This window comes from Schistocerca americana, chromosome 1 (assembly GCF_021461395.2).
Source record: "Schistocerca americana isolate TAMUIC-IGC-003095 chromosome 1, iqSchAmer2.1, whole genome shotgun sequence".
NCBI classification, from domain to species: Eukaryota; Metazoa; Arthropoda; class Insecta; order Orthoptera; family Acrididae; genus Schistocerca; species Schistocerca americana.
The window spans coordinates 207,646,591-207,668,621 of NC_060119.1; the positions used below are offsets into that span (position 1 = coordinate 207,646,591).

Genomic DNA, 22,031 nt, shown 5'->3' on the forward strand with positions numbered 1-22,031 from the left:
CACCCATGCCCGAGGGAGGACTCGAACCTCCCCGGGGCTAGCCACACAGTCTATGACTGCAGCGCCTGAGACCGCGCGGCTAATCCCGCGCGGCGATTTCCTTCCAACAACTAGTAAAAGGCAGAAACGAATTGATAAAAACTGGGAAATAGTAACCAATAATTAGCACGTTCATCATCCCCAACTATTAATAATGACAAACATTTATCACCACCAAAAGTGGATTTTACTAACAATGATGCAACTGAACGAAACTGATTCTTCACAACCTGATACGGTAAAAAGTTCTGTCCATTGTTAATGGTTTTCATTATACACAACAAAACAAACGGTGAATAAACCAGTGTACTCTTCAAAATACTTTACTTTTCTTAGCTTAGTGTTAGGCTAACTTTTCGTCACGTGATATTTGCTACAAATATCTATTTGATGAATCCTTTCTGAGATAACTCACCAGATCAAGGACATAGTTAAATCGGGCAATGTTTAACCTGAAAATTTTCCGGAACTCCTTTTTGTAGTTTAATAGGTAACGAATAGTAATCGTCGTCGAAAAATCTCGGTCAAGCTTTGTCCTAAAGATGGGCATGTTTCAACTATACCATTGTCGAATGTCTTCTTCATAATTTTCTTCAAGCACTAAATAACAAAACCATAATGACCCACGTGGCACCGCAGGCTGCTCTCCACATTCCCCAACCTTTCCAATTGGACAGAAGGCTTTCGCAGCAGCCAAGCCGCACGGTAGGAACTCTACATAGATCTGGGGGTAGCCATTGTACTACATGGCCATAAACAGCCTTGTGAAAAAAAAAAAGAAGATGGAGAGAGAAGTACGGAGTGAGGGGGGGGGGGGAGTAGAAGGAAGTGGCCGCTAACATGGGGAGGGCCTGAGGGGGTATGATAGGATGCCATGAGGACATTCAGATTGTACTGTGTTGACCAGCAGTTCACAAGACCAACCCTTCCCAAATACGAGGCGGATGGTTTCTTGGTTTTGGTTACTCTAAGAAGCCACACCAGTTAGGCTACGACCACATGTGCGATTTTTCCAGTGCGATTAGAACTTGGGAAAAAAAAATCGCATCATCTAATGGTTTGTGCTGCCGCCGCGCTGCTTGTACTGCGCTGCTCACATATTGCATTACATTTCATTTCACTACTCTCCGGGTGCCTTGTTGCATTTGCGCTGCGCGTCGGGCCGGGAAAGATAAAAGGGGAAAATCCACTTCTCGATTTTCATGTTGAAAAAACTCTTTGCATTATACAAGACTACGCCATGTCGATTTAAGAACTTATTTTTTTCAGAGAAGCTTTACTTTTTTCGTGTGAATAGCGAGAATGCCTACTTTTCGTTTCGTGTGATTCTTTATAGTTCAGTCACGTATCTTAGCTTCTTCATAAACTATTTACCTCTTCGTTGTGAATTTACGCTGTTTGTCAACCACGTGCATTTCATTTACAAATATGATAGTGAAAAAGTATGACAGCGGATAGCTTACTGCCAGATGCATTTTAGACCAGACATTATGGCGAGTGAAATATAGCTAAAAGTGCAAAAAAGTTTTTGAAATGGTAGTGACACCGATATTTGTCTTCGTTCGCAATTACATATGAACTATTGAGTGGCGTCAATGCCGCGATCGTAAGCTTACGGAGTCCGCGCGGGTTTAGCATGGTGTCAAACACTGCAGGATAGAAAAAAACTAATTACTAACAATTAATGCAAGTCTAGTTTCGATTCCACGTGTTATTTTAATGATTCCTGTCTAGAAAGATCCAGTATATACGACTTTTTACCTCGGTGACGTCTGGCTGAAGTGGACTTTCGTACCTGGAACTAGAAGAGAAGAATAAATTAATCTAAGATGAGACTGTAATATAAGCTTACAACATTGTACCTAATTCCTTTCTACTTGAAAATGAAAAACGGCAGATGCTAGAAAATATAACTAGGCCTACACTTATAGATGTCTCTATGTCGAAGATTGAGTAATACACAAGATGTTCATTTTGATATTTTCGCTTTTGTAATTCTCGGAATGTGTAGTACCATGGTGGCATGGTGTAAATAATTACATGCTTCAGACCGCCCATATCTCGACTTTCAAATAACTGTGGAGAGCTCTTACGAATAGCACTTATTTTAGGAAACTAACGTAATGTAGGTGGTAGTAAACAAGGCTGAAATAAGTGTCTGTTTAAAAATGTCACTTCTAGTTGTTACTGCAATTTGTCTCTATAGCTCGCAACAAACATAACTGCGAACTGGCCTGAGAAACTGCGCCCAAAGAGCAGCAGTCAAAACATGGCAGAGCTGGTGCAGGAATGGCCTTGAAGCAGCCAATCACATCTCAAATATATGGCGATGGTCCAAGCGAGCAGCGATGGTGCAGGTTAAATGGGCCGTGAGACCCAATTGGCTTAGTTTATCGTCCGCGACAATACGTAGCAAATTTTGTTTCGTCAACATCCGAGCGAAATGGACGGAAGTGTCATTGTCATGAATGTGATAATTTTTTTTTGTTGCGTGAGGAAGAAGACTATAAATTTATAAGCGAATGTTGGCGACATTAGAAAGAATAGCGATGTGGGCTAGGCATCTTTTCGGGTCAGATTTAAAAAAAAAAACAACACTGGAAACAAATACCTTAAATATACTAGGCCCAAAAGTATTACTAGGCACGGGAGATCGACTACCTCACCCGATAGTTGGAAACGAAGCGTTTCCATTAACAACCTATTTGATCAGACCTTATCTTGGTACACAACTTGACGATCAGATGAAGGAAGTTATAACCATACAGACAAGAAAGCCTGAAAAGTGTCAAAAAACGCTTTCAGAATACTGTACAAAAAATTTAGGATTTACTATAGCACATCTGACTCAGTCCGACAGGTACGTAACAAGTAGTGATTTTTGCCACTTGTGTCTTGCACAGTTTTCTCAGACAAGGTACAATGTTGAAAGTGATGAGGCTAACGAGATGCAATTATGAAACCTTCCTCATAAAGAAAGCAATTTCGTAAATAATGCTATCCAGATAAGGGATAGATACGAAGATTATTTCAATTCGGCCAAAGGTAATTTGGTCTGGCAAAGCGACAAGGTAAATAGGGGATGTCGTCGAAGTCGTCGAACAGAAAATAAGTAATAAAAATGTGATGATATGTATTTAGTCACAAAAAAAATGAAGACTTAATCGTCCGTTACACAAAATTAAAAATATTTTCTCTGTATGTATTAGTCCGTTATGTTTACTCCATTTCTAGGCAATTTCTTTCCAAATGTTAGTTTTTATGGTACTATTCATACAATGTTCATTATGAAGGCCATATATCTGAATATCGAGTTGCATACAATTAACTTGCTTTTCTAACTCCATTTTGGTAAAGAAACTTTCGTTTCGTACGTCAAAAGAGTGTGTCGCGACACTTGCTATACAGCACTAACGACAATGGGGTTACGCGACGCCGCGTCCGTGCGTTGGCTAGGCGCAAATTGAGACGCGTATAGCACGCGTGACGTGACACGACACTACAGCGCGACACGCACGTTCCGCACAAGTCGCGCGGGTGCAGCACATATTGCGACGCGTACACCATACTTTGCACGCGCCGACTGGCGTCGCTCTGCGCAGACAGAACCGAAGCGCGCGCAACCTGTTATCTTCCTCAAACGGTTTTACAGAAACTATTCACTGAAAATATTTGATTTTTGCCTTACTTGTAGCGTTATATCTCAGCTTCGTGGCGAGTGCCCATGATCTCGCTAATGACCATTCTTATTGTGATGTACACATTTTAGGAAGACACTACGCAAAACTCATAGCTCGCAACGAAAATTAGGGGTCGCTATGATTTTGCGTTTGGAACGTACTACACCGATGTTGCTGTGTATGAAATTTATCTAATATGTTGAATTTTTGTTTAAACTTGGGAGGAGGTCTCTATTTGCTTCCGATCTCGAGAAAATGGATCCCATGTAACCCGCGCTCTCTTCCGATCTCACGCCCGCGCGAATGAAATGCTCGCAATATCTCTCATATCTCCTACACCGCTCGAGACATCGAAACGAAAGTTTGGCGAATGATAGCAAACAAGGAGGGGAGTGTTTTGCCGATTCTTAAACACACGGAACTTTCTTATCTATGGCGATATATGAGTACTTATACTTCCCTTTTTATTTATTTCACTCCAGTGACTAATTTTTTAAGAGTTATCGACAGCTAGCGAAACAAGAGCTCCATAGTATGAATATAAACATGAAATTTCTTCTTTTATGTTACTGCAAACCGACACTATGAAGTTTTTCGTAAGCTATTGGCTCTGTGATTGCCAATTACTTGTTTAATGAGGCACTCCGTTACGGAATTCTGTCGCAGTAGCTGCTGAGAGATGAGTTTGGCAAATTACACTGTGGCAAAGGAAGTACAATTAAACCAGCCACCAAGAGAAATGTGGCCGTTACAAACAGTGATGCTTCTTCGAATGAAAAAAGGTTAACAACTCACACAAAAATTGATTGCCAATTCTGTTGGAATTTTGGTGGAATCCCCGTAACCCATCGTATTTTTAACACTGAGCGACTTGAATGGAAACTTACCAAAAGATTTTATTCCTTCTCTTGATCTGAGCAGTATTAAAATAATGACGAGCGTTCCTTCAGGCGGAATGATAGGCACATGCCAGATACTGGTTACTCACCTACGGCTTGCCAAACTGACAATGTGTGATCATGAATAATATAGTTTTTATTGAGAAAAATAAACAATTGCATTGGAAATGTGATGTTCACATGCATGTAGTACAGTGTGTCGTATTACAATATTACATCCGTATCCAAGTAATCACAGTGATACTTCTATACTTCAATCTTGGACGCTTTATACCAGGAGCACAAATGGATGAAGCCTGTGGAGATTATCCCTTTCTAAATTGTTAACAGATCGTACAGATACGCCGGCATATTAGGCAGCGAGAAGATAACCTTGTTTTACTTTCGCCGGCCGGAGTGGCCGAGCGGTTCTAGGCGCTTCAGTCTGGAACCCGCTACGGTCGCAGGTTCGAATCCTGCCTCGGGCATGGATGTGTGTAATGTCCTTAGGTTAGTTAGGTTTAAGTAGTTCTAAGTTCTAGGGGACTGATGACCTCAGATGTTAAGTCCCATAGTACTCAGAGCCATTTGCACTTTTTTTTTGTTTTACTTTCCTGCCTTGCTTCTTAATCACACGATTTTATAATATTCCTTGCTTCCTCAATCACTACCCTCTGTCCCTTCTTGTAATCTGAAAACATCGCGGAGGCGTATGATACAATTCCAGCGGCCAATGGCTCCTCAGTTACTGAAGTATGCATTTTTCTTGACAGAAGAAAAACAAAACAAAACTACAGATACATAAATAACCGAAAAGTATAATGTACTAACGAAGAAAGCTGGAGCCTTTAAATGGCGAAAGGCGAAACACTACCCAAAGGCAATAAAATTTAATACACAGGCAAAATTTATCGTACGGGCAATACTATCACTGCTCACCCCGCCTCTAATTTCCCAAGGTGCCAACGAGGCACGCGCGACACGAGAAACTGTGCCACAACCGCAACGCCGCGCGACCTGGCGCAGGCGCGTGTCGCGTCCCAGTCGCGTCGTGTCACAATTTGCGTGGTCCGATTTGAACCTGTGAAGTTACAAAAACACGCACTCCGCTGCGTCGCGCTATACGCGTCTCAATTTGCGCCTGGCCACGGTCGCGACAGAGCGCTGAAGCCGGTATGCCGCGACGATACATAACAAATTCACAGGTTACTTAGCACTGAAAGCAGCGTTGTTCCTTGGCAAATGAACATAATATAAACTGTATTTCAATAATTACTTAACGAAATACGAGATATACTTTTGAAACAGCTTGATTTTCGAAGTAAAGAATACATTTTTTCTCCTTCTTAATACTAAGTTTTTCGATCTTAGTACTATACTCCTTATTTACTGAATACTAAATTACATTGCGACATTCTACTTCAGTGATGGAAAGTTCCACGCCAGAATTAATTTTTGCAGCACAAAAGAACAATGGCTAATCACGTCATTCGACAATCGTGAACGGCTAACAAACAACAAATTCAGCCCAACCTGGCAAGGCGGGAACTGCTTATCCCCGCTATTTGGAGCCGCCCTGCTATATCGCCACGTGTGAAAGAGTCCAATCATTCCTTGTTTGACCAATACTGATATTAATATATCGTTTGCCCTATGTTCACGCTGCACAAGTGAATGTTGTATCAGATCGGAAACAAAGTTTCGTAATTTTCTTGACATCACGAGTTTTCTGATAAAACAGTTCGTGAACTACTTCCGTTTGGACCGGAATAACTTTCACGAGATTCACGAGCTTGTGTGGAAATTAAATTTTCTGAATACCCAAGAAACGATTGGAAGCAAAGAAAACTTCCATCCGTTCTTGAGGTGTCAACTGAAATTTCCTACCAAGTAAAGACATAAATAAGTTACATCGGTTGCTTAGGAAAATTATTTAGATGAATTATTGTTACCGTTTGAGTTGAGTTTTAAGATCCAGCAGCTGTGAGTGAAGACACGTCCACTCAGTTCTTAAGAAGTATCAAACACGTTTCGCCAGCTTTCGACGAGTACAAGGGATATGATGCACTTTTTCATCGTAATTCCCAGGTGCCTCGAGTTCTTGAGTTGGAAGACCGAAGCCCTAGCACAGATGCTTGTGTTTGCTAAATCACTTACAAATCTTACGTCGGATGAAATGTTCACTTGTTGGTGGCATATTTTTAGTTGCTTGGTGTCGATATGAATAAATGGTAGCGTGTGTCTACGATCAATCGCTCTATCGTTTGCCCTATGTTCACGCTGCACAAGTGAATGTTGTATCAGATCGGAAACAAAGTTTCGTAATTTTCTTCCGTTCTTTACAAGATCAGTGGTTGATTACCTTCATCTTCATTGTCAATATGAGACAATCAAGCAGGAGCTCGTGTGGCGCCCGCACAATGAACTTTGTTGCGGACACTGTTCAGTGCTGCGCCATAATTTGCGTTGGCGCCCTACCGTTCGTCGACTGTGTCCCAAAGAGCGCCTGGCCTTCAGGCGCGCTTTAAGATGTGAAGTGCCCTGACTATAAAAGCAGAATTATGAAACAGTCACGACTAGCAATTACAACAACACTTATTGTGATGTGGAGAGAGGGCAGAGAGAGAAAATGGAACAAAGAAAATTGGGAGGTACAAAACCTATAAAAAGTTATTTTTTATTTCAGTTTGCAACAGGCTTTGATTGGGGTTAGTTTAATGTCCATGACAAAATTTTTTCTCTAGATCAGTTGCTTTGAACAAATTTGAATGTTCTCCATCGGTATGGCTCCCACAAAGTATCTGAAACAGTAATTGCTATCTGCTGTGGTTACCAGACCACTCCTGAATGGACAGTCCCCAATCACTGTATGATTTAGAAACGTCAGTTTTCACTATGGATAACGAATGTTCGAATGAACTGCATAACATTCGATAGTACTCGTCTGGTGTGAGACGTTCGTGGCAGATGAGGGGGGGGGGGGGGGGTCTACTGGGGCCCGAGCCACACAATAACCCTGGGTTCGGTGTGGGGCGGCGGTGGGGTGAGTGGACTGCTGTAGCCTGTTGAGTTGTGAACCACTGAGGGCTCGGCGGGGACGAAGCCTCTCCGTCGTTTCTCGTTTCTAGGTCCCCAGTTCCATACAATACATATTCCTTCAGTTCCTAATTTATAGGATGGATTCTTCTTTGACTTCGACGATGCGAGTAATAAACAGTGCGAAAACAGAATTGCTATCTAAAGAAATAATTTCCATTGCCGCTCTCGAGAAGATGCTTATCAGGCGCTTGTACCTGACCGCTAACGCCCTGCTGTGTTGCCTGTACTTTGGCCGGGACAGCTGATAAATTCCTGCTGCTTTTTTTTTCCTGCTTGAATCCCTAGAAAAGTCGCATGTGTGGTCGTAGGCTGTAACGATCACTTCATATTCAGGGCAGTTATTAATGTCAGACGTTGTAGTCCAAAACAAATTTATCAATATATAATAACGCGAGGTCTAAACAGAAGTTTGAGCAAGATAATGAAGCACACTCTCCTGCAAATGCAGTCACGAGTGCTCTACTGTATTAATTTGCACAAGCCACATCACCAACGTGGCGATGATGAGATTGTAAAGTATCGCAATACCTGTTTAATGCTCTGCACTGCCAGGCAGGTCGACAGTGACAACTGTCGTGGTTCTTGTTACAATATTATATGGAAATGTACTGTTTGTAAATATGATTTGGAATTACTACATTACGATAGTATATACAACAGAAATCAACAAAATTCACATTTAAGAGCTTCTGGTGTGTGAAAAAAAGGATTTCCCACTACAGCTATTATGGAAGGATGCACTAAACTTTCCCAAATCCCTCCAAACAAATCCAGTTCTTCTATTCACTTTTCCTTACGCTCACTGTCCCCCTGTTCGTTACCTTTCGCAGTTTACAGTGTTATCCTCTAAGTATTTACGAAGTGGCAAGCTCCAAAAGATTATCACTAAAAGGCGTGACCAGACAGAACGCGGCCTGAGACACTGAGCTGCGACGACCAGGCCGCGCCGTTGAAACGCGTGTTACCGCATCTTGTCGGTCACACAACGGACGGCTTCGCCGCGATGACCACCGCCAGGCTTTCTCAAAAACAGAGGTTCACCTGGAGGCGCATTGTTTGTTGTCGAATCTGTCGTATCGGTGAAAGTACTGTGGGTACATTGGAAATGATGGAAACAGAAAAACTTATCTAACAGGTACATGGAGTACAACTTCTTTTGCATTTTTTCTAAATTTTAACTCTTGCCATATGTTAAAAGCAATGAAGTATATAACGGTATTAAGTACTGGAAACCAGTTAGTGTATCTTACATCTTAAAGCATCTGAAGAATATGCTGTAGTTATAGCAACGTGATCAACACGGAAAGCAACACTAGAAAATCGAAAGAGAGAGAACCGACACCTTTATCGGAATAGATTTCATGTAATTTCAACTATGTACCTAATTCAAAAGAAAAAATACTACCAACCGAAGATGTTATTCGATACAGTTGTTTCATAATACAATTTAAAGCAAATACCTCCGACTTTACGAGAAACTGTGTTCTTAACATTTGCAGTCAGTAAATAGTTTATCTACTCGCTAAAACTGGACTAAGCCTCAGGACCCGATGGAATCTCAGTCAGATTCTACACCTCAGTTGCAAATGAGTTAGCTCCTCAATTAACTATATAATCTATTGCAAAGATTGAACAAAAAATCGTGCCCAGTAGTTGGCTAACCTTCAAATGTAAAAGCTTGGAGATAAGGGTTGCCATCTGTTGACGGGTACTATCAAAACTGACACTGGTCTCACCCCTAAATATCACGTTAACATATTTAGTGGTGAGACCAATGTCAATTTTGATAGTTCCCGAATCCAGCAAGAGATGGCAACACTCATCTCCAAGTTTTTTCAATTTTGGGTGAGCACGTTTTTCCGCGCATGTCTTCAACGGTAAATCTTGCGAGAACAGGTGTCTAAAGCGTTTACGCACAGCAGGTGTGTGTGTGTGTGTGTGTGTGTGTGTGTGTGTGTGTAAGAGATGAGAGATCACTCTCCGCGAGATTTTTCTGACATAAGTCTTATGTGTGAAGGAAGAGGTTGCGGCGCCCGCTGTGACCGAGCGACGCTGCTGCTACGGTCACAGGTTCGAATCCTGTCTCTGGTATGGATGTGTGTGATATCCTTAAGTTAGTTAGGTTTAAATACAGGGTTATTACAAACGATTGAAGCGATTTCACAGCTCTACAATAACTTTATTATTTGAGATATTTTCACAATGCTTTGCACACACATACAAAAACTCAAAAAGTTTTTTTAGGCATTCACAAATGTTCGATATGTGCCCCTTTAGTGATTCGGCAGACATCAAGCCGATAATCAAGTTCCTCCCACACTCGGCGCAGCATGTCCCCATCAATGAGTTCGAAAGCATCGTTGATGCGAGCTCGCAGTTCTGGCACGTTTCTTGGTAGAGGAGGTTTAAACACTGAATCTTTCACATAAACCCACAGAAAGAAATCGCATGGGGTTAAGTCGGGAGAGCGTGGAGGCCATGACATGAATTGCTGATCATGATCTCCACCACGACCGATCCATCGGTTTTCCAATCTCCTGTTTAAGAAATGCCGAACATCATGATGGAAGGGCGGTGGAGCACCATCCTGTTGAAAGATGAAGTCGGCGCTGTCGGTCTCCAGTTGCGGCATGAGCCAATTTTCCAGCATGTCCTGTAACGTTTTTTTCGCAGAAGAAAATGGGGCCATAAACTTTAAACCGTGAGATTGCACAAAACACGTTAACTTTTGGTGAATTGCGAATTTGCTGCACGAATGCGTGAGGATTCTCTACCGCCCAGATTCGCACATTGTGTCTGTTCACTTCACCATTAAGAAAAAATGTTGCTTCATCACTGAAAACAAGTTTCGCACTGAACGCATCCTCTTCCATGAGCTGTTGCAACCGCGCCGAAAATTCAAAGCGTTTGACTTTGTCATCGGGTTTCAGGGCTTGTAGCAATTGTAAACGGTAAGGCTTCTGCTTTAGCCTTTTCTGTAAGATTTTCCAAACCTCGGCTGTGGTACGTTTAGCTCCCTGCTTGCTTTATTCGTCGACTTCCGCGGGCTACGCGTGAAACTTGCCCGCACGCGTTCAACCGTTTCTTCGCTCACTGCAGGCCGACCCGTTGATTTCCCCTTACAGAGGCATCCAGAAGCTTTAAACTGCGCATACAATCGCAGAATTTAGTTAGCAGTTGGTGGATCTTTGTTGAACTTCGTCCTGAAGTGTCGTTGCACTGTTATGACTGACTGATGTGAGTGCATTTCAAGCACGACATACGCTTTCTCGGCTCCTGTCGCCATTTTGTCTCACTGCGCTCTCGAGCGCTCTGGCGGCAGAAACCTGAAGTGCGGCTTCAGCCGAACAAAACTTTATGACTTTTTCTACGTATCTGTAGTGTGTCGTGACCATATGTCAATGAATGGAGCTATTATTTATGAAATCGCTTCAATCATTTGTAATAGCCCTGTAGTTCTAAGTCTAGGGGACTGATGACCTCAGATGTTAAATCCCACAGTGCTTAGAGCCATTTGAACCATTTTTTTTTTTTTTTTTTTTTTTTAAAAAAAAAAGAGGCTGCAATAGAAGAGCGTCGGGCTGCACACGTACTTTTAATACATTCAGTGGCAATGAAAAAACAAACGACCGTGTTTGCGATGGATAAAAGACGCGGGATGATTTTGAAGCACGCAAGAATGTTATTGTAGAGTTTGTAATGCAAAATCCACGAAAATATATAAATTTTACGAGAATGACAGCGATGGAGATGTACTCTTTATAATTGGGCCCAAAAATTGCCAATCTACATACTATTTATTATGCGTACACCCATTAGTGTTAAAGGCAGACTACTTGTCGGTATTTTTCCATGTACATGCCCATATTAAAAACAGTACCCACGAAACGTGTTTTGAGCCGTGGCCTGTGTCTGGGCCAAGAAATTTCCCATTTTTACCTCTACACTTAAGCAATGCTAAAATTAACATGTAAAAAAAATCATAGGCATAGTATATAGCAACAAGCGCTGTAAAAAACATGTAGTGGCATTGTCAAGACAGTGTGAGACAAATGTCGCGGTGAATACGCATTATGAGTTGAGTCGGCGATATGTTGGCAAAAAAGTGATGAAGAAAGTCTCGAGGAAGTTGGCTCAGGACGAAGTTGAGCATTTAACTACTTCGTAACAAGGGACGTTAAGACAACGAAAATTATGGCAGCTACACCCATCATTTCATGGCATATAGGAGGAGAAACAATGGAGTTAGTGTGTACGTTCAGTTATCTGGGTTCCCAGATTTCTGCTGTTGGTGACTGCAGCCGCGAAATCAGGAGACGCTTATGCTTGGTAGAAAGGCAATGTCAAACCTGGACAATGTTTTTAGGAGTAGAGGTACAACTTCGACTCCTTTGAATTGTAGTGTTGGAGGAAACTTCAGAGTCCCATGGACTGCGAAGGTAACGAATGGTTCACCACTAGAGCAAATGAAACCAGAGTGCATTACCAAATATTAAGGAAAATTAAGCATTTACGGACTTATTGAACGTTTTCATCTGCATGACTTTCGGAACCACTAGTCAATCTCGTAAGGTCTGTTCACAAATAATAATATAATAAATGAATAACACGTGACATAAATGTGAGGCCTCACATCCACAACTGAGCGTGATCCCACAGATAGAAAATATTGCTACAGTTGTAATGTTCTTTTATTTAGAGCCCGAAACCATTCGTGTTCTAAATAAAAGAACCTTACAACTGCAATAGTATTTTCAACCTCTGGTTGAATCCTGCTGATAAAATTTGAACAAACTCAGATCTTGGTAACTGAGTGGGGAACATCTATAAAACTAGACCACCTGGTATGGACTTACGCATTAAAATGATGTGGTAGTTTCAAAAGTCCGCCATTTTATGACTTTTTCAAACTGTAAAAAACTGCTTTTACCCTGCGCGCAGTATCCTACAGGCAAATATTTTTTTCTTTTTTTTCCAGATAAGATTTGCAGACTGCGGGACTTCCGTCATGGACACATTTCATTTTGTACTGAGCAACTTTAACTCCTCGGATGAGGAAGGCTTTATGATTGAATTTCCTAAAGAAATCGGAAAACCGTCCAAAAATCAACAAATAACGTGCAAAAATATTTATGTAGATTGCTTCATTAGTTAAAAAACTGCTTATTTTATAGGCTGAGTGAGGAGTATGGTCCCTTAAAAGCTGAATGTTTTGGAGATTGGGACCTGCACGTTGAATGGGACTGAAAGACAAAAATGGATCCTCAGGAACTTCACAAATTCGTACCTGAAGGATATTTCGCCATTCGTCGTGCTAAAAAAAACTATTACTATAGACAGGTCCTAATAACAATGATGAAGTGTCATGGATGGCTGATTCATGGCTGAAGCGTAACGGATAGTGAGCTGTCTCGATTGACTTTGGGTATCCTAAGCATCCAAAACGTCGGTGACGAAAGTTATGCACTATGAGCTACATTCAGGAGCATTTCCGAGTAATCAGGGTTCTCTGAATATCTGCAATTCCTTGGGACTAAGGGGATAGTGTTACAGGAACAACTGTTATGTAGTTGGAGGAATTGGCATCAACTGCATTAAGGAAATTGTGACTTTTTTTTAGTGAAGATGAAACAATACTTCAACTCCAGTTGAAGTTTCGTGTGCCCCTATAACTGCTGACGAAAACTATAAAAAAAGTCCCCATTCTTACTTTCCTCCAACGAGTTTGCACTTGCAAGCAGTCTGGGCATAAAGTGAGAGAATTGTTCAATCTTAAGCTTGCACCCTTTTCAATTTTTCTCCACTGAGGACATCCGCAACGGTACAAAGCTGCGTTTGATGTAGCGTGCATTCCGATATAAAAAGAAGACCTTGGGATGCGCAATCTGCAATAACTGACAGTTGATACCTTCTACATAAAGTTTTATGAAGTTGACTACAACAGCCATGTTCAAGTCATTATGCAAGATCTAGGTGGATTATATACAAAAACACTGCGGCTGTAAAGCCACAATGGGTTTTGAAGGATATCCTAGTGACTTTCGTTAACAAAGCTCCAAGCTACACTGCACTCGTCACAAAATTTGTCTTCTGTGCGGCCACCAATACAATGCCACAAGAATTTTTTTTTTTAAATCCAATGACACTACCAAAAGGAGCTGCTCACGACTGAATGGTCGTTTAGGACATTGTGGGTAAGAAGGAAATAGGAGTTACCGATGTGATTATATGATACACTTCTGTATCAAAGGATGCCGACTATGATACCTTACCACCACAGACGAAGGTAGGTACCCTGGTACTGATGACAGCATCACCTTTTCAAAATAACTTCCATTTCCAAAAGAGTGGAAGCGACGACCCCCCTAGCGTTCTGTACTCGTCAACATAATACAAACTCGAATCCATAGACCATTCTTTCCTTTTATACACGAAGGGGACGTGGCACTATTTCGGTCACCCTTAGAGAAGGGAAAAAGAAAGCCAGTACCATTTATCACAGAACTGTGTGACTTGGTATTTCCAAATTGCCAGACGCAAGAGCACACAAAATTCTAAAGCAGGGGAAAGGTTTATTGCGACATTTTACGGTGGAGACGTGAACAGAGATACAATGTACGATCTCTGCCACTGAAAAGTTTCTGAATCTGCAGCAAAACTCAAATTCCATCTTGGAAGGTGTCTCTTTTTCCCCCCGACGAGTACAGGCATGGTTGGGTAACTACAATATTCCGTTAGTTTGTGGGAATGTGGTGAGTCCCATAACAAGAACGAAATATGCAGTTATGATTCCTTATTAAAATCTCTAGCACTCTACCATTGGCAAACATTGCTGTGGCCAAGCATGGAAAAATTCTGCCGAGCCCAACCTCGACGAGGATGATGCTGAGAGGGATACCGACGACGTGGAAAACATAACGGACGACATGATAGCTGAGGGGGGGGGGGGGGGTGGTTCTTGATGTTAAACACTGACCATTATACCACCTATCATAATCCTTTTCCAAAGGGCATACAGTTAAAAAGTTACAACGCTAAACCCTTTTTCTTTGTTGCGTGTGGCCAGTGCAAATCGAAGAAAATTTTAGGCTCTATAAAAGAGATGAGGATCTTTTACTGCAGTACCCGTAGAAAAAATTTACAGAGAAAATATTGCAAAAATTCCAAAATTGATGGTTTCTCGACTCTTAAAACACGTGGTTCACGAGGTGGAAAGCTACACTCCACACCCCGTACATACAACATGCAAAGTTCGTAAAATTAGGATCTCTTGTACGGTCCAATGTGTCGCCGATTGGACTATCGAGCATTCTTAAAATTTAGGAATGGGCTTATCATGCCGAACGTCTGGCTGAAGGAAAATTCCAGACCAGGTTTCTTCAGCAAATCTCGTATTTCCGAAGATGACGGAACAGTTGTTGGAGCTGAAGACATCAAGAATGTAGCCTTAAGAACGGATAATTAATTACAGAAATTTCTTTGTTAGTGTCTACAACGAAGAACTGTGTTCAAAGGGCACTATCCCGGACGAAAATGAAATTATGTCTAAAACTGCGGGTACATATGTATTTAAAGCAACGTCAAAATATATCTGAATGACATGTAGTCATGAATTTTCATATTCCCACGTTCATTAACCACAACAATTGGAATGCTGCGTTAAAAATAAGTCGAATTCAGTGGTTCCTTCTTTTTCCTGTCAATAACAAATACTGACGTCAAACGCGCTTGAGGTGTTATTTTGAATACCGACGTACCCATAAACCCCTGAAAATGAGCTATAAAATAACAAACAATTTTCTCCAAAATTAGATTTGACATACGTCTCTTACAAAATGAGGGGAGTGCGACCGATAGGGACTTATAAAAGATTTTAAAACTCCAGTTTCCAGCCAGGTAGCACTACTGAAGTATCGCCTTGTTTTTGAGGGTATTAGACATATCATCTGTCAAATACAAGGATGACGGATGGCACTGCAAAGTGTCGCGGTATGTCAACACTGTTACCGACTAGGTTTTCGACGTATTTTTGTCATTCAGTAGCACATGCCGTAAAATATTATATTATACCAGGTAAAAATGATTACATCAATGTGGCGTGATACCTCGTAAGTTAGAATGTGAGATGGAATGTTACATCCTTTCCAAGTCTAGATACTAAATGAAACTAAAGCTCTGTTACATGGCGACGGAGAGATGAAACCGCCAGGCTAAGCGCCCAAGGCCTGTGGTACTCGTTTTGAATAGGTCTCGCAAATGAAAGAGAAGTTTAATCATACGGATGCACTGGAACTCCAGCTACGGTTCCTCCCATTTCCACCCTCCGCCGTTTTCTCAATGCGCCACCCTTCCACCGCCCCTTTAATGAAACAGCATCATTAGTCACTGCCACTTCCAAGACGAAAAGCGTGCAGTGTTCTCGTTGCAGTATCATTTCAGCGGGCATTAGGTTACTGTAAGCCATATTTTGCAACTTACATACGCAGCAAGTCAATAGGCAGTACGTCTCTGACGACAATGACCTGGAGTTTCGATGAAAAGTTTGCTGCAAACGATAAGAAGGTGCTCTTGAATTTTAATCCCATTATGTTAAACAGCATCGGACCAACAACTTCTTTGAGCTAACTTTTTTTTTCGTTATTGTCATAAAAGGACTTTTGATCGTTTGACAACTGTAGAAGCTCTTTCAACATTTTCCTGTAGTCTCTTCATCATCCATTCCTACGGTCCATCTTTGACGCCATAGAACTGAAGACTGTACAAGAACGAGATACCACATTTCTCAGGAGGCATAAAAAAATAATTTAAAAACAGTTTACACTTAGTATTTCATGCTATACAGATTGAGTAGAGGTCTAAATGTTACTTTGTAGGAATAAAGGCAAGATAATTTTTTCCATTTACACAGCATTAAAAATTGGTTTATGGAAAAATAATGGACTTATCCCTTTCTTGCACCGAGGTATTCAATTGTTGAAGTCTCCGTCAACATCACATCTCTCTTCACATTCAACGACATCATACTTTACGTCTTAATTTTTGAAAGTCATGGAAGAAAGTAAATCGAGACCATTGAGGGGGAGGGGGGAGTTCTATTCATTTATTGAATGAATTAGCTTGGTACTCGCACGGAGTGACTCATTGGAAATATAAAGCATAACGAACGTAGGGTCTCTGGTCAACGTTCCAACAATACGTGTCCAATGCTTATGCTGGGTTTCGTTTTATTTACAAATGAAAACAAATACACTAGCTCTAAGGCTGCTTCACTCATGGATGTTTACTATAATCTGCTCGTAATGCTGATGTAAACCTTCACTTTCGGATATCCGGCCCTTCATGGAGATATGAAAGTTGCTATGTTTACTACTGTCGACGGATTTCTTAGTCTCAAACAACAGGAGTCCGTCAAAATTTGAACACTAATAGACACGAACCTGTAAACGATGCAGGTAAGTACGGGCCAACGCCGTCACAGCATATCGCGAAGATTTACAACTGGAAGTGTCACTGTCATACATTTATTTGGTTGTGTAGCTGGCGCGACAACCGGATTCGCATCCTTAACTGATAGGTTGGAAATTGAAAAAACTTTTGTTTTCTCACTGGATACAGTGTTACTGGGCCGACGTATCACAATCTCAACCTCTTTAACGAGATCGTTGCAACAGTTATTTACATAATAAAATTCGATCTTAAAACAAGATTTCAACCTTCATAAAACTAATTTATTCCAAACTTGGTTGTTTCCCCCCAGCAAAAAAGTTGATTAGGATGGTTAACCGGCGAAGGAAGGAAACTTTCGAGTATGTATCAGTGTTCTTGTTATGGTCGAACACGAACACCTCAGATAGATTGTTAGCTTGTAATATTGCTTACCCACAGTGGAGCACGATACTCTAATGACGAAGTGTACTTTTTCATAAATTATATGACAAATGATGTAAAATAAAATTTTCCGTGTTATTTATTTCGCTAAGAGCTGACAGCAACGGAAGTGATCTAGTCCATAGTCGTAGCAAGATATACATCCTAAACGACCCTAAGCCTATTTGAGTTGCCATTACTTTTTGTAATTGCACCAACTTCTGTGCCTGCAATTCATCAGCTTCTACAGCTTTCTACACACGAGTATGCGAACTAGAGATATCACACAATTGCACTTCCGCCGTAGATTTGGTCTTATCTTCCTCATATGGACGCTGCGGCATTTAGCGGTGCACTGCACCACAATGCTACCGAAAAGCATACGCATTGGTGTACCGCATCTTACAATTTCACGTGCGCTATGATATTTAGACCGATAACCAATTATATAAATGCAATTGTTGAACTACTACTATTTATACACTAACCTTTCATCACGGATACTTCTTTACCGCATGAAATTCGGCCTGTTGAGTCGTTCTGCATTGCAGTCTCTGTAGCCATTTTCTCAAACGCTGTAAATACACCTCCAAGTGACACAAGTTATTGATCAAAACAAAACAAAAATCCCCTTTAAAGCACCTCACAATCAAAGACGTATTCCGATACTTAAATAGTATGAACCTTTACACAAACATTACGGAAAACACGCTCTCAATCAATGTACTTGCACTCACAAACGGCCTTGGCAAAGATGCGTTTTGATTCTACCAAAGATAAGAATGGGTCTTGTCAGTCTAGGCACTTTTTGTACTGTCTGCGGAAGTGCGGGTAAACGTGATATCTTAAAACCTGTAATTAAAGACCATGTCTCACTTTTGTATATAACACTCACTTTGATACGCAATTTTAGCTCTATGTAGGTTTGTAACTATAGCTTCTGTTCTACTGAGGCAGTGTGTTGGAAGAGGACATACAGAATTGTCTTTGCTACGCGGGAACTTGTTTGAAAAAGGGGCTGTAAGTGTTAGTTTGTGACTGAAGTGGTGTTGTTGTTCTTGTACAATTAGTTGTCACAACGTATTGTATGTAAGAGCGCGTTGATTGTATTGTAATATGCTTTAAGATCATTAAGGTTTGTAAGTAACAACGCAAAAATAAATTTTACATCGTTTTCAGCTGACGGAAAAACATGAGCAACAGTGAAGATGAGGACATTCCCGACAGGGAAACTTGTCAAAAGCTTACAGAACAATTTGCGGAAATAACGGGAACAGACGTCGCATGTGCTCAGTTTTATTTACAGGACAGGAAATGGGACCTACAGGTGCGGAATCATGCTTCTTATGTTCGGGTGTATCAGAAATAAATACAGATTACTCATTCACCATGAATTACGAATCTCACATTAATTCTTGTTATTGCCACAACAGCTGGAGCTATGGGAAAAATTGCATCTTGAGTTGACATGTTTTATTTTATGCAGTTCATACGATGATAGTGCTCATAACCATGTGCAGAATATAAACTTGCTGTTAGTTTGCCGTTAATTGTGATGTCAACGTTTCAATTTTTTTATTTTCAGCGTTCGGTGAACGCCTTTTTCGAATCTACACAGAAAGGTGGAATTAATTTTACTAATGACGGTGACACTCCAGAAATCGTCATAAACGTCGAGTGAGTATCTGCACAACGTGCACAGTTTGTCGTCTTGCTTTAGTTGTGTTCTTTGAACTGTCGATCAACAAATATTGGAAATTTTTCACATTTCGTTCTACAGTTTTGGAAACTTTTCAGTTCACTTGTCTATAGTTTCTTGCCAATAGTATTGCATTGCATGAAACAATGTTAGTGGCTCTCTTCTTAATGAATGCATTACTGTGAAGTGACATAAACGTAATTTATTTCTTCTGGGTGTCATCAAGTCTTTGTATTACAACGAATCTATGGTGAAACTGTTGATTAGCCATTGGTAATGCAGTTGGCACAAAGTACGGGGAATGGGATCTGATGAAAGTTATTGTATGTCATGTAAGAACCTTATGATTGACAAGCCCACTGTGAAACTGGTACATTTAACTGTGAATACAATATCTGTGGTGATTTGTGTTGTCAAGTGTGTCTGCACACCATAGTACCTGATGTCAGTTTTGACCCATGATGTAATTGTATTGTGACATATATCATATGTTTGTAAACAGAAAGAGAACTGAACACTGACAATATATGTTTTTCACCTTTAATATGTTTTGGAATATAAGTTATGGTGGCAGACTGATATGAAGGACGGCCCTACATCCAGGTTAAGTTGATAGGTGGGAGTTTGATTGCGAGTTGGGGAAATAAATAAATGTAATGTCACGAGAGTAACTGTAACTTGTGTTATAGCTTGTATTTTATGCAATTTGGATTTCAATTTGTCATCCATTTTAATGGCCATATGGGTCAGAGGAGACGTGGTATCGGTAGGTTCAGTTTTTCTGTGTATAACTTGGTACAGCGAACACTGCAGTGGCAAGGCGTGTGCTTGGTTGTCGAATACCACCACCAGCTTTGACCCATGGTGTGGTTATGCTGTGGTTTGATGTGTTGTGTGATGGCCTCCAGCCATGGTGTACCACTTGCACTTTGGGGTTAAGCTACATAGGTGAACTGGAGATTGGGTTACTGGCTTTTGGAGTTGGTGGTGTGGGTTATTGGTATCCTGCCCTAGATTTGAGCTACGTAGGTGAACTGGAGATTGGGATACTTTCTTTTGTTAGTAGGAGGGGAGGTATTGTTATCGTGGTCTAGGGTTGAGCTATGTAAGTTACTTGGAGATTGAGAAACTGTGATCTTATGGTGTGTTTTGCCTGATCTTGTTGAGTTTTATTTTTTGGCAGTTTCGAGTGCTTTTTTCCCATGTTGAGTCTTGAAAGGTGGTGGTGTTTTTATTATTGAACTTTTAGTTTAGCGCCACTCAACACTCCCCCCCCCCCCCCCCCTCCCCGCAGTTCTCTTGCTAATTTCATAATTTCATTGGGTTCAATCAATGTACTGGTTTCTGTGGCATTCGTATTTTTGCAGGTTGCTATGTTGGAATGCTCAAAATAGAGATTTTCAGCAAGGTGATGATGACATTGGTCAGAGCAGACGGCTGGCATCTCAGTCTCTGGTAACCCTTGCCAGGAGTAGTCCATAAATACTTGTCTGGCGATTTGAAATTGGGATTTTTCATAATTTCCCAGAAATTGTTTTAAGGTTAATACAGGGATTGTCCTTTTGAAATGGACACAGTTATTTCCTTTCAGATCTTTATCCAATCAATAAGTATACTTTGTTTCTAATGACCCTGCTTTGAACTAGAGGTTAACCTCTAATCTTCCTCTATCTCTTTTCTTTCAGTGAAAAAAAAAAAAAGCTGTATGTGGGGAGCTAGCAGGTATGCGAGATAGTAGAGTGAATGTCAGCAGGAGATCATCTAGTGCTCGTTATGATGACATTAAGGAGTGGATTGGTAGGGTAATAGAAAGAGGAAGAGGGTGTGGTGCAGGAAGTTAAGGAGAGATTGATGGCAGGAGAATTATTGGAACAAATTATGTGTTGCAAGGATGACTCCCATCTACATACTTCAGAGGAGCTGGTACGGGGTGGGGAATTTAGATGGCATGGGTTGTGGAGCAGCCATTGAAATTGAGCGAACATGTTGTATTCGGCAGTGTGTTGTGCCATTGGGTGGTGCCCCATCCTCTTCTTGAGCTTCCCATTGCTCTGTTCTGTTACCCCCCCCCCCCCTTCTAATCCACTCCTTCCTGCCATCCCCATTATCCAACACGAATTCACAGGCTCTGGTGTTTGTGTGTTTCATTCCATCTCTCACTCCTGCTGCTTCCCTTCGAGCTGTCAGCCATCCTTCCCGAACATTCCCTTTCCTCTCTCCACTTCTTTTGTCTCCCCACATCTACCCAACATAGTCACTCAACTCACTCTACCTGCCAAACTGCATTTAAAGTTAAGGTAACAACTTGCAGAAATGTAGAAACATTGAGTCACCAACAGGGGTGTAAAAAAAGAATGAAAACTGTGCATGTGCGTGCGCGCGGGCGCACGCACGCACACACACACACACACACACACACACACACACACACACACACACAAAAACTGTTCTGAAGTTTTAAGCCTTTTTACAAATTCAGTCAATGAGAACAGCACAAGCACAGCATACAAGTACTGCCATAAACAGAATGTGCAACATTTTTTAAATATCATCAACTGGGAGCTTCTGCTTTCTGTGTAGAGCATTTGAATTTGTGGATCACACTGTTCTTACAGGAAAATAGAATCATTATTGCATTTTAATAGAATTATAGACTTGGTTTGCAACATATTTAATTAACAATGGGAAGAGAGTCCACTAAAGTGCTTCTCACGTTAGATCTGACTTCAAAAGCCGGTGAAGATAAATTAATATTTTCAGAATGAACAT

At 41.1% G+C, this 22,031-nt stretch overlaps 2 protein-coding genes across 10 annotated transcripts in view; one reads left to right on the plus strand and one right to left on the minus strand.

Moving 5' to 3' along the window:
• LOC124594613 (double-stranded RNA-specific editase 1-like) overlaps positions 1–18,323 on the minus strand; it is a 143,546-nt gene extending 125,223 nt beyond the window's left edge. The window contains exons 1-2 of one of the 2 annotated variants that reach the window (XM_047133019.1): positions 18,052–18,323; positions 1,835–1,840 (exon numbers count right to left, since the gene is read on the minus strand). In XM_047133019.1, coding sequence (XP_046988975.1) covers positions 1,835–1,840; positions 18,052–18,127 — 82 coding nt within the window. In that variant the 5' untranslated portion in view covers positions 18,128–18,323. The remainder of the gene's footprint in view (positions 1–1,834; positions 1,841–18,051) is intronic. The other variant, XM_047133167.1, reaches the window with a different exon arrangement.
• The window catches only part of LOC124594864 (tyrosyl-DNA phosphodiesterase 2-like), a 155,951-nt gene that overhangs the window by 78,242 nt on the left and 55,678 nt on the right, over positions 1–22,031 (plus strand). For 3 of the 8 annotated variants that reach the window (XM_047133936.1, XM_047133368.1, XM_047133854.1), the window contains one exon: positions 19,149–19,240. In XM_047133936.1, coding sequence (XP_046989892.1) covers positions 19,149–19,240 — 92 coding nt within the window. Of the gene's footprint in view, positions 1–18,174; positions 18,653–18,742; positions 18,891–19,148; positions 19,241–22,031 lie in introns of those variants that run through there. The other 5 variants (XM_047133613.1, XM_047133772.1, XM_047133451.1 and 2 more) reach the window with 4 other exon arrangements.